Consider the following 13,287-nt stretch of genomic DNA (forward strand, 5'->3'; position numbering starts at 1 on the left):
TGCTGGTAGCATATGTTATGCTGCATTAAAAAAAGAAGAAAAAAACAAGCACCCAGAGGAGAATTGCATCTGCCAAATCCTGACCACCAGTAAACACTTGCGAAGGACCAATGTAGACTTCACTCGTTACAACATCATAAGAAAATTGTCCGCAAATAAAATCCCCTTCGGTTTAGGATAATCACACAGGTTATGCGAGAACATATTTATGTCAGGATAGGCGTACCAGGCTCCAAGTCGTCACATATCTCAACCAGACAAAACAACTATAACCACATTGGCATAGCAATCGCACCGTATGTAGCTGCTACTAGCTGCAATCTATATATACAATGCATACTAACTGGAGCACCTGCACCAACCAGAATCAGATCACAATCGCTTAAGACCGTGGGAAACCTTTGGCCAGGTCATCACGATTCACGAGCAAACAGAACCAGCAGCAAAGTTTACGTATCCCAATTTCTTACCTTATGTGGCCCTCCACATGCAGGCTAGATGACGTATCCATATCGTTATCCACTGTCACAAACATGCTTTTTATAGGAAGCAAAAGGACCGGCTTTTTTCTGAATAAAAATGTCAATTTTGGCTGTCTGTCTTGAAACTTCTCCAGTGCGTTCACACCAAACGCAACGGGACGACAAGATCCCATACAAAGTGAACGCATAGACGCGTATCAGGCGAATTTTTTTGATTTGTCGCGCCACACTTTCGCCGTGCACAGGCGAGCGCGTTCACGAGGATTTGTGGCGCGACAAATTCCCTCGAGTTGAAATATTTCAACTTTGACACGAATTTCACGTTCAACAGCGTGGCCACTGAGTGACATGTGTAACGTAACAGCCAATCAGCGTTCAACCGTCAAACTCAGTGCAGTAAAAACAGCAGACCATAATTAGTATGATGAGCACCTGTGGATGTCCTTTGGTGAAACCTATGTGAAAAGGGCTAGTACATCAGAGTGCTTGTACATCAGAATGTATTTGATTGACTTCCACCCTGAATTTCCAAGGTAACGCGCGTCATTCTGAATGGCCACTTTGAACAACGTCAGACCGTTGTCATACTTGGAAATGATTTGCTGTCCAGCCAATGCCAGACAAATTTTCATTGGGAACAAACACAAAAGAATATCAGGACAGTCTTACAAGGCTGAGAGTTCTGGGAAGGAGGAGGTAGGCGATATCCCCATAGTAACGACCCAGGCCCAGAGCTATTTTTGTTAAACCCTTTCCATTTGATAGTTAACCGCTTGACCCTGTGCCCTGCTGTGAAAGCTTTTATCAAATTTTCTGAATGGTGTTGTCTTGATGACCTCACACTGTTCAGACCTGCGAGTAGTTAAGTGTGCGTGTTTTTGTCCTTTCAGGAAGTGGAAGTGGAAGTTGCAATCAATAGCAAACACCAATTAAGTGTAGTTCAACAATGTAGCTCCCCGGAGCATCTGTTCAGTCATTCTCTCTAGAAAGGGTATTGATGTCAGATATCATAACATGGTTGGAATCGGAGGTCAGACAGTCAACACATATTCTCGCAAATGGCAAGAATATGTGGCGAGGGACATCCCATGAGGCCGCAGGTAGTCTCCATACATCAGACTGTCCCCAGTACCTTTCCAGCACAGAGTCACTACTGCACTATCCTTCCACCTTGACGCTGTCATGATCCGCTCCTGGCTTTCCGTCCCACTGCCAGCTCTGTGCTGTCATAATCCGCTCCTGGCTTTCCATCCCATTGCCAGCCATGCCAGTACTTTTCCGGATCACTCCCACCTCATCAGTGCAACCGCCTTCACCTGTTCCCTCACCTTATTTAAACCAACTCCTTCCACTCAGTCTCTGCCAGCCCAGATTGTCTTAGCAGCATGCAAAGCTCTCTAGTACTATTTCCCGGATTGCTTCCTTGGCTTCGACCCCGCTTGGTCCTGACCTGTCCTCGTCGTTCCTGCCCTGGTTACATGAACAGCCCTTCTGTCCCTGACCCCTCTGCCTGCTCGCCCCTTTGTCCGTCTCCAGTAAGCTTGGACTCCCGTTTTGGACAATAAAACGGTTGAACTGTTCCAACGCTGGTCTCGGTCTGTGCTGTTCTTTGGTCCAACCTCACGCCCCATTACAGACGCTCTCATTCTGGGGAAAGAAAGAGTGATGGCTCCTCAATGAAGAAATTAAGATGTCGATGCAATCAAATTCAATATATAGACACATTATTAACATGCATTATTAACACAGGCACTGTGATAACATGCCTTCTTGAAAGGCTTTTGATTATTATTCAATTATCGGATATGATGAGAACATGAGAGTAGGAACGTGTAAGGTCCATCTTCAGTCTCATCTCAGGCTGTCTGTGTCAAATCCAAACGTACACTTTTTTTTAAACACAAAGTATTCTATCTCCAGTGAATGACCACCTCTCGCATCTTAGCATACGGTGAATAATGACATGCTGCTTTTTGATGTCCATGTTCTGTTTGGTTAGAAAATAAATATGGTTGTTTATTTCCAATCAGTGGATGGGCTGGCTTACTTCACCAGGGGATTACCATACTTCAACCTAATGCAACGGTACAAAAAAAATCAGCATTATACAAAGCTTCTTCCACTCAAATTGATTTTGATGGCCATCAGTAAAGAAAAGTGTCTACTGTGTCTATTGTTTGGTGGGCTTTGCAAATGATGGCGGTGCATTCGTTTTAGAAGGATGTCACCGTGACTCTTGAGGCAGAGCCACGTCATTTCATGGTTCCGCTGAACCCCATACACCAGCCTGATGACACAGCTGTGCCAGGGGATATCTTCCAGCCCCATTTCTCTTAAGCAGACTTCTGCATATTGACAGTAAAAGTAATTGGCAAGCCCAAGATCACCCGCCCAGCCTGCCATAATGGATACCGCCCAGTAGCTCCCCCCTCTGTGGTGAGGAAATAAACTGACTATATCATCACTTAATTGGCCAGCACCGTGGACCTTTTTAGAGTTCACATACTGCCGCAACAGGGCAGCGGATGAAAGGGGATGGCAGCGCCCAGAGGTGGGGTTAAGTCACTCATGTACAAGTCACAAGCAAGTCTCAAGTCATAACCTTCAAGTCTCAAGCAAGTCCCAAGTCACTCTGGTGAGAATCAAGCAAGTCACAAGTCAAGTCATTGCTCAGGTCAAGCAAGTCACAAGTCAAGTCATACAAAAATCTGATGATCTAACCCAGTTTCCACATTTAAAAATCGGTAAAGAGAGTGGTTCATAAGTTGAGTTTTATTTCAACATTAACATTAGCAATAACTCAAACTATTTAACATTCCAAAACCATTATGTGAATAGGCCCAAAACTGAAGGCAGCTCTGTCCATCACAAATGTCCAGGTAGTGGTTCAACTGAATTTGGGGACTGGAACTGGAACCCTCTTAATTTTTTTGCGGTATGCTGAGAACAGCCCAGTCTGACGCTCTGGCGGTGTAATTTTACTTGAAAATTACTTGAAATCCTCATCATAACCGACTTACAGCCACTGAGTTAGAAATTGCCTGCTAACATGAAAATTAAACAAGTCAATCATCTGTGGAACGGGCAGGGCTCGAAAAACTCCAGCCAAAGATTTTCAGAACCACAGAGTGGCATTGGACAGTAAGTACGGCAATCAAACGGTTGTACTGCACTCCCCCTCCCCCGCTCCCCGCGAGTGACCCCTTCGTGCACGTGCACGTACTCAAAGCTCGTGACCCAGAGCAAGCTTCTGTTTGTTGTTATCCTGCGGTAGCTACTGGAGCTAGCTAACTAGCTAATCCACATTTGGACCTAGCACTAGAAGACAACCCTAAACTCCAACCTAGCTAGCCTGGTTCACTCTCGCGCATCTGTGTTCGCACTCTTCCGTGATTGCGCGTCCATGTACTTGGAATGGGTGGAGTCAGAGTCAGCATTGAAGGAGAGGGGGTAGGACCATTTGAGTTGTGTATTTTTTAAATCTGCTGGCGTATCGCAAATCCCATATCCAACCTTTAATCTAACTTTAAAAAAGTCCTTTCGAGTCATCTGTCTCAAGTCTAAGTCAAGTCTCAAGTCATGAAGACCAAGTCAAAGTCAAGTCGAGTCTTTTATCAGTGTTAGTCAAGCAAGTCTCAAGTCCTCAGATTTGCGACTCGAGTCTGATTCGAGTCAAGTCATGTGACTCGAGTCCCCCATGTCTGGCAGCGCCTTTATCATTCCTTTCATAGGGCATCTAGCAGACGCTTTTTCATCCACAGCAACTTACAACGGTGCAAGGCGAACTGTCAGCTCGTCGGGAGGAGTTAGGGTTAAGTGCCTTGCTCAGGGGCGCGTCGGCACTCAGCTGGGAGGGGCTGGGGAAGAATGCAAACAACCGTGGTTGTTTACTTGTTTAACAACAAGTCCTATGTCACTATGTCCTGTCAACAGCAAATCAAGCCTCGTCTCTCTCTGCTGTTTACCTGGGGATCGAACTGGCAACCTTCTGGTTACAGGTCAACCCGCTGTTCCTCCTGAGCTAAGCCAACCACCATATCACCGTATCACATCAAATGGCTGGGGAAATTCAGGGAGCCCCCCCCCAAATATGGTTGAAATCAAGGACCATCTCACACCTCAGTGACCTCCCTGACTGAGGATCTCCTCCCGCTACGGGGGTGGCACCCAGCAGGAGCGGAGGGAAGAACACACCGTGAGGGGTCCACTTCCCGGTCTACAGGTAATTTAAGCACCAGGCGGTGAGTTTGCCAGGTCAGGGGAAATCATTCAGGACTCCAGCCATCCGAACAACCTTCTGTTCTCCAGGCTGAGGCTGGTGAAGAGATGTGTTGTTGTTTTTTTCTGGGAGGCAAGGAAGGAGCTTCTACACTTAAGCATTATATTATGGTGAATGAGGACAATGCGAGAGAGAGAGAGAGAGAGAGAGAGAGAGAGAGAGAGAGAGAGAGAGAGAGAGATTAGTAGTAGAGGCTGGTTAATGAAGGAAGCTAATTTTGAATTCAGAACAGGTAAACAGCAGAGAAGAGAGGGGAAGAGATGTGTTGTTGTTTTTTTGTAGGGAGGCAAGGAAGGAGCTTCTACACTTAAGCATTACATTATGGTGAATGAGGACAATGCAGAGAGAGAGAGAGAGAGAGAGAGAGAGAGAGAGAGAGAGAGAGAGAGAGAGAGAGAGAGAGAGAGAGATTAGTAGTAGCGGCTGGTTAAGGAAGGAAGCTAATTTTGAATTCAGAACAGGTAAACAGCAGAGAGAGACAAGGCTTGGTTTGCTGTTGACATGACACATAGGATTTGTTAGAGTAAACAACCATGGTAGTTTGTACTGCATGCACAGCATTCTTTGATAAGCATTTAGAACATCCCCAGACAGACAGAGAGGAACAGAAACACCAATACACAAGCTGGCACTTGTATGTATAATACATACAAGTGCCAGCTTGTGTATTGGTAGTAATAATACTTAATGTATTATTACTTAATTAGTATGATGAGTATGTAGCATGTATTTTTCGGCGTTAATTGGCGTAGTGTATGGGGATTTAATTATGTGGTTTGAACTATCCCTTCTCACCTTCAGCCACAGTGTGTGTGACGTGTGCGAGAGAGAGCACACACATGTATGCGTGTGTCAGACCAGTATATCCCCAGTGGACGACGTTTCTCATGCCACTACTTAAACAGTTTTTCTGTGCAGAGGACGACTATAAAAGCTTACAGCTGACCCAAATCGACCAGTGGGCTGAAACCTTGCAGGGATTTCCGGATCGAGAGACTCATCTGGGTTAGGTTGAGTGGGGAGGCTGAACGCAGTGAAAGTAATATTATTTGTGGCCAGGCGTTCAGTGCCAGATGAGAAATGGAACCTAAATATACATCCAAGCTGTCCCAAACCATTGACATCGGGGTTGGACTTTACCTCGTCGTCATCGGTGAGTCAACTTTATCACTTTTTGTTTAAGGAATCCAGGGAATATTTTAAAAAGATGATGAGAACATGAATGTGGGCACCTGATATGGATTAAGCTATGGATTCAGCATCCCTGGAATTGGGTCAATTGCAAATGGCGAATGCTTTATTTAAAGACCTCCGTTAAACCACCTGTAAACATTTATCAATGATTAAAATCAATCTTTAAAAACGGATTGTTATGTATTTTAGTTATTTTTGTTTAATGTTTTACTTATTATTTTTTAAACCCAAGCTTTTAGAGTTGAGAAAACATTACATTTTCACTTCTAAGATAAACAATGTTTATTTTATGAAGAAGAATTGCGATCATACAAAATAACAAAATAGATACTTTCTTGCAGTTCTACAGACTTGTAGAGACTCAAATAGTTACTAATCCAATCTGTGATGGACACAAATTCAAGTCCACAAATATATCCATTGTTAATTTAGTTTTCTTAAGCTCTGTTGATGTGTACAGCAAGCCCTTCACAAATAACCAAATCCAATACTGCACAGCTAAGGTAATCTCAAATCGAAATTGAAATTACTTCCCGTTAGGAAATGTATGGTTAGTTTCTTATGCATAGATCACAAGCAGAATATTGTATTCTGCCATAATCATAGGTTTCATAAACAATCTCATCAAAGCTCAATAACGAAGTTCACGTAAACTCAACAAGTTCAGCCAGCGCTGTGTAGAGCTAAAGCAATCATTTTCACACACATACTGATTTATTTCTCATTTTTTTCATCTTTAATTTGCATCCATTTCCATTACAATCCTATACTCAAATGATAGAGAGTGCAATCTGTTCATTTTATGCATTAGTGTGCTTAGCATGGGAGAAACTGTGTGAGATTGGAATCATGTGGTCAGTGTGCTAACTCAAATCACAGTGATACATGGTACCAGGAACCCATGAGCAATTCAAACATATCGATCTATCCATCTTTAATGTGGGTTATGTTTTATGAATTAATTGAGTTGCTCGTAACATAATTGATAATATAGTCTTTGGAAATAAATGAAATAAATGTAATGCCTCTTAAGGTACGGCCACAACAACCGCGTTACTCGCGTAAGACGCGTATAAAATCGCCAATTTTTCCATAGGGAACCATTGGTTTACGCGCGTATGAGCTGCGTAGATGCGTTACATGCGCTAAAGCAACATTTTAGCCGCGTTAGCCGCGTATGAGCTGCGTATATACGCACCTAACGCACCTACGCGCCTACGCCCGGAGTTCAAAAAATTGAACTTTCAACGCTCCAACGCGTGATGCTTAGCCGCGATAGCCAATCAGCGTGGAGCTTGACCCGACGTCACTGGCAGAGAGTAGTGACGCTTGCACAGAAGCATACGGCCGACATCTTTCTTTATTCTGGGTGGAAATAGTAACATAGTTACACCATTAAATGCGTTTATGTAAACATTTTTAGCGAGAAATGTGCATTTTACTTTCATAATGTTCGCTCGGTGAATGTGAAGGATGTTTGGTTTGATAGTTATGACGAAGAGGGAACGCTCCATTCACTTGCATGGACAGCGTCTCTGGTTGCTATGCAACCTCAACGTCTTGGCGGACTACATCTCTGCTCAACACTACGAATGCTGGAAACACACCAGACACACCATGTGAAGTTATTTAACCCGATTATTGTTATTTATATCTGAGATTATTTAATCTAACCCGATCCAAGCTCTATCATGCACCCAAACACGGCGGCGTTTGGGTTTCCTTCCTCGGACTCCTAAATCCAGCGCAGCCACAGGCGCGTAGCTGCGTAGGACCATTTTTGACACAAAATGGTCAAGCAACATTTTAGCTGCGTTACGCGCGTAAATCCTACGCGGGTTACGCGTTTGGTGTGTTCGTACCTTTAGTCTGTCTCATCAGATTTTCTTAATGCGAGGTGATGTAATGTTATCTTATGTGGTCACGTAATTTCTTGTATGGCCAGTAGACTTTGTACTGATGTAAACACTTTCACAATGGAAACGGCAAAAGAACACATCTAACAGAGACCGCATCTCATCCAAACTGACCTGCAGTGGCTACCTAGTCAAAACAACGGTAAAAAACCTGGGTGTGCAGCTGGACAGTGAACTCTCTTTTAACTCCCACATCAAAGCCATCACAAAATCCTCCTACTACCACCTAAAACCCCTCTCGAAATATAAGAATTTCATGTCGCAAGATGACCTCGAAAAACTTATCCATGCCTTTGTTTCCAGTAGGTTGGACTATTGTAATGGTCTCCTTACAGGCCTGCCCAAGAAAACTATCAGACAGCTCCAGCTGATCCGAAACGCGGCAGCCAGAATCCTGATGAGGGCTAAAAGGACAGACCACATTACACCACTGCTTAAACACCTCCACTGGCTACCAGTTCAGTTCAGAATTGATTTTAAGATTTTATTATTGGTTTTTAAGTCTCTAAATGGAACTGGCCCCGTCTACCTGACAGACCTATTGCCGCACTACACCCCTACCAGGTCTCTCAGATCCCAAGAAAGGGTCCTCCTGATCCCACCCACTACCAGAACAAAACAGGGAGAAGCTGCTTTTAGCTCACATGCTGTTCAAGTTTGGAACTGCTTACCTGAGTACACAAAAACTGCTCCAACAACAAGCTGTTTTAAAAGCAGGCTAAAGACACACCTCTTCTCCCTCGCCTATGCCTAGGTCTTTCCATCCCAACATTCCTTTAGAGCTCTCCCCTCACTCATCTATGCAAACACTTTTTCTGCTTTTAGGGATTTTATGTTTTCATGGTTTTTATGGTCTTATTATTAAACATTTTTGTTTCGCCTCAGCTTTTATTGAAATATACATCTAAAACTCTAACTTTGTACTATTTTCTTTTTTTAACGTACACTTTTAGAGTATAAATGCGCTTTCCTATTTTATTAATTTTTCACTTTTGCATGTGAAGCACTTTGAATTGCCCTGGTACGAAAATGTGCTACATAAAAAATTGTGCCTTGCCTTGCCTAACAGCGATCTTGATAGGGGGACCCAAATGTACTAATGCAAAGAAATGTTCAATCTTGCTTCATTCTTTCAATCTTCTGGCATTCTAAACCTAACCATAATAGCTGTTTGACCATTGCCGGCAAAACATATCCTTTGGTGTTTTTCTTTTTTTTGAGGCTTCATCAAGTGTGTTTTTTATATTTATCCGTGTATGTTTTTGTTGGGGGCCTAGTTTTGTTAAGTATAATCCTAGCAAGCCACTGTTCGTACCATGTTGTTAGTGTACTTTTCTATACTAATTATCATTAGTATAGATCTGGAATGAGTCTATGACATATCCTAGAAGAGATCCTGCAAGTCTATAAAAATGGACTGTCAGTGTGACTTAATACAATTCATAATAATCTATGGGTCTGCTTCTCATCCCTTGTTGCACAGAAAATTGACAACACAAATATGGTTATAACACACAAAGTAACAGCAATGGATTGAAAGTTAGTTCTTGAAACGATATTTCAATCACAAGGCCATCGCTCTGATTAGTGCACTCCACTTGAACCACCAAGATCACTGTCTGCAACGAGACATCCTCCTCTCTCAATTTCCTCCACTTTCTCTTCATCCACCTCCCTTCCTTCCTTTCCTTTCCCCCCCCCCCCCCCCCCGACAGCCATCCTGTCGGTGATGGGGAACACGGCGGTGCTGGTCATCTCCGCGCGCAGGTCGACCCAGCTCAAGGGCCCCGAGCTGCTGGCGGTCAACCTGGCCGTGACCGATCTGGGCATGGCCCTCAGCATGTACCCGCTGTCAATCGCCTCCGCCTTCAACCACGGCTGGCTGGGCGGGGACCCTTCCTGCCTCTACTACGGCCTCATGGGCATGGTGTTCAGCGTGGCCAGCATCATGAGCCTGACCGTGCTGGGGATGGTCCGCTATCTGGTGAACGGAAATCCCCCAGAGACGGGTGGGTTCGGCCCACGTGGTTCTGTGGTGGGTTATTGAATTGTTCAGAAGTTAAGCTGGGGGAACAGATAACCGTGCCTTAACCAATCTTGCTACCAACAGTACGGTTCGCCTCTTTGAAGGTTTGGTTTTACATACTGCTATGCCAGTGAACCTAGACGTTGCGTCCAATCCGATTGCTGTTACGACTGCAGTTTTACAACTGCAGTAAAACCAGTAAGAAACCCAGTAAAAAAAAAAAATCGCATATGTAGGTGTCGGAGACGGGTGAATTAGTGCACAAGAGATTTCAATTTTCTCATGCAAATTGCTGTGCAGGAATGCCTCTCCTGTCTCCTGACGTTACCTATTACCATATGAAGAGGGAAAGCTCTGGCTTGACCCTATTTCTAACCAAACAACACAATTATCATTGTACATACGTACACAGTGAAAACCAACAGAAATTCAGTGCTGAAAATTTATACGGAATCTATGCACACATCTGTCATGCACATACACGTTTGCATTCGGTTTAGCTGATTAATTGCAGACTGCATTGCTGCTACTGAATTGCCAAAACAAATCAACTCCCATTATGAATAGGTCATCTTCAATAGTAAAGGTTACAGCTGCTAAAGCCATTCCAAGTCTTAAGCTACACAGTAGTATCAGTGTGTGAACAGATTACAATGTATTGGCCACATCTCACGTAAAGGGAATGCAAATTACATTTTATAATTAAAGGTTGTTTTAACATTTGTTTCACTTATCTTAGTACTCAATCATGGATGTTGTGACATTCCGCCTGATTCGGCAAACCAAAATCTTAGCAATCCCATTAATTTAGTTTCTCATATTCCAGGATAGTGTGAGGGCGAGGTTGTACCACCTCCCATAAAGGTACCGGGTTCAATCCCCAGAGTACACCGCCTCCATGCAGACGTTCCAAAGCAAGACGCCTCAACCCTGAGGCTACCCCTCACAACGTGCATCTGAATCACTTGAAGTCCCTTTGGATAAAAGCGTCACCCAACAAACGAGGATGCGACTAATGATGCTTTGTTCATAGACGTACGAGGGCAAACGCCTTCAAAGCACTCACAGCACAATAATCAGCTCTGGCTGATTCCTTTACGTCGTACACCTGAATGATGAGTAAATCCAACATTGTCCTCAGTCTCCCTATTTTTCCCCTCAGGCAACAAGTTTGAAAGAAAGACCATCCTGCTTGTGATAAGCGGGATCTGGCTGTACGCGGGCGTGTGGGCCGTCCTACCTCTTCTGGGCTGGGGCAGCTACGGCCCCGAGCCCTTCGGCCTGGCCTGCTCCGTGGACTGGATCGGGTACAAGCGATCCCTGAACCACTCCAGCTTCATCGTGACCATGGCCTTGCTCTGCGCCCTCATCCCCTGCCTGCTCCTCCTCTTCGCCTACTCGGCCATCGCCTGGAAGCTGCACAGGGCGTACCGCTCCATGCGGACAGGCGACTTCCACTACGGCAACATAGAGAGGCGGATCACCCTCGTAAGTGTAGTTCAGCGTCGGGGCGGTAAACGCGCCCACGCGATGGTTTGTTGCTCATATTATAGCTATTAATGTTAAATGTGGGGAGGAAAACACTCATTTTTATTTGCACTCACTGTGACTACCCCTTCGAGGGAACTGGTGCGAAATATAGCAAGGGAAATGGAGAACATCAAAGGTGGCAAACATGGTGGTTGTTTCGGGAAATTGTGTTCGGTGGAGCGCGAGAGGTCAGCGTCTCAGGATTTAACACGTTAGGGTGTGCAGGGACCAAAATAGATTCTGCCCCCGAGGGATTGGCCATCCATCGTTTGATATTGAAGAACAAAATCCAACGTAAGCGGAGTCTATTAAACGCTTCATTAATGGAATTTAATGGCGTATACATTTTTTACTAAAAGGTGTTTGGAAAGGCTATAATCGAGTAACACCAGTGACGTGCAGTCAGGGGAGGCAGGTGAGGCAGTGCCTCACCTGTCACCCTGAAAAGAAAAAACGAATTATGATAAAATTAAATAATAATTAAAAAATATTATATATTGGTATTTATCTACTGATCGGTGGTCTAAATGTAATTAATGTACAATTCCAATAATCTAAATAATTTTTATTATCAAAATCGCTGAGAGATACGCGAGCTGAGGCCGGCTGAGGCAGCGAGCAGTGCTGCCTCACCGAGAATTGAGAAATCCCGTTTGCTATTTCACCGTTGTCACCAATGTAATGTTTGTAGACACTTCTATTGTGTGATCGCACTTTACTTAAACCTGTTAATGTGTTTGATGTATTTGTATAACCTATTTAGTCTTGCAGCAAGACTAAATATGCTGATCTGACATAAAACCGCGCTGAAAAAGCATGAAATGAGGCAGCCGTACTGGCTGCCTCATTACATTTTAGGAACAGTTAACTTATTTTAAGCAGTCAAGTGCACTACATCAGTTTGTTTATTTAAACAAACTGATGATTGCAAACTTGGAAGATAATCATTCAATAGCCAAGCTCAGAAATTTCTCAAAACTGGACTTTCAATCAAAAAAATAGGTAATAAATGATGGAGGAAGACCAATGCCGGAGCTTAACGGGTTGCTTCAAACAACGGGACAGAAAGTAACGCGGCCTTTTCAAACAGAGTGGTACCGCCGAAAAGACTGGCTGTGCTACGAGAAATTGCATTTTCTACTATATAACAATTGGGTTCATATATAAATCTGACTCTGAAAAACTCAGTGCCTCACCAGCCACGGACCTCACCGCACGTCTCTTCCTAACACTTGTCTCAAAACACCACTGTGGGTCTTCACATGGGGGTGCATACGTTATGTTGGAAGTGTCGTTGATACCGCTTCTTCTGCAGTGCTCCAAAATGCTTCCATCCCTCCCCTCCCAAGCTTCCCAGGGATTACGGGTCTTACTGAATTAATGAACAGAGGTCCCTTAGGACTTCAAGTGAACAACTCCATGGTTGCCATGAATCTGAATTCAAAAGGAGTCGAGCACCAACACTATGGCAACACTTGGAATCCGATTCAAACATGGCACCTCAGGGACTTATCCTCAGTCATCCCCTCCTCGTCTCTTCATCCCCTTATCCTTCCAGATGAATTTTCTTCATCAGGTCGGTTTTCTCATTCCCCTGTTCCCCCCCACCCCATTCTCTCATTTCCCCTTGTCCAGATGGCGGTGATGATAACCCTGGGCTTCATCTTGGCCTGGGCGCCGTACGTATCAGTCAGTGCATGGAGCATGTTTCACCCCACCGACCAGAGTGGCAGTCTCCCTCCAGTCATCAGCCTGCTGCCCTGCCTGTTTGCCAAAACCGCCACCGTGTACAACCCCTTCATCTACTGCGTCTTCCAGCGCTCGCTCGGAAAGCACTTGTGTTGGTGTTGTTGTGGTGGT

General features: G+C 44.4%; 1 protein-coding gene across 1 annotated transcript; it reads left to right on the forward strand.

The window, feature by feature from the left end:
- Nucleotides 1-5,493: 5,493 nt before the first annotated feature.
- opn8a (opsin 8, group member a) lies at nt 5,494-13,287 on the forward strand (the record flags this gene model as incomplete). The annotated part of the gene is made up of 4 exons (XM_060042394.1): nt 5,494-5,914; nt 9,587-9,880; nt 11,060-11,385; nt 13,063-13,287. Coding segments are annotated over exons 1-4 (918 nt in total), but the record flags the coding sequence as incomplete, so codon positions are not given.

The sequence above is a fragment of the Gadus macrocephalus genome, chromosome 21, assembly GCF_031168955.1.
Source record: "Gadus macrocephalus chromosome 21, ASM3116895v1".
NCBI classification, from domain to species: Eukaryota; Metazoa; Chordata; class Actinopteri; order Gadiformes; family Gadidae; genus Gadus; species Gadus macrocephalus.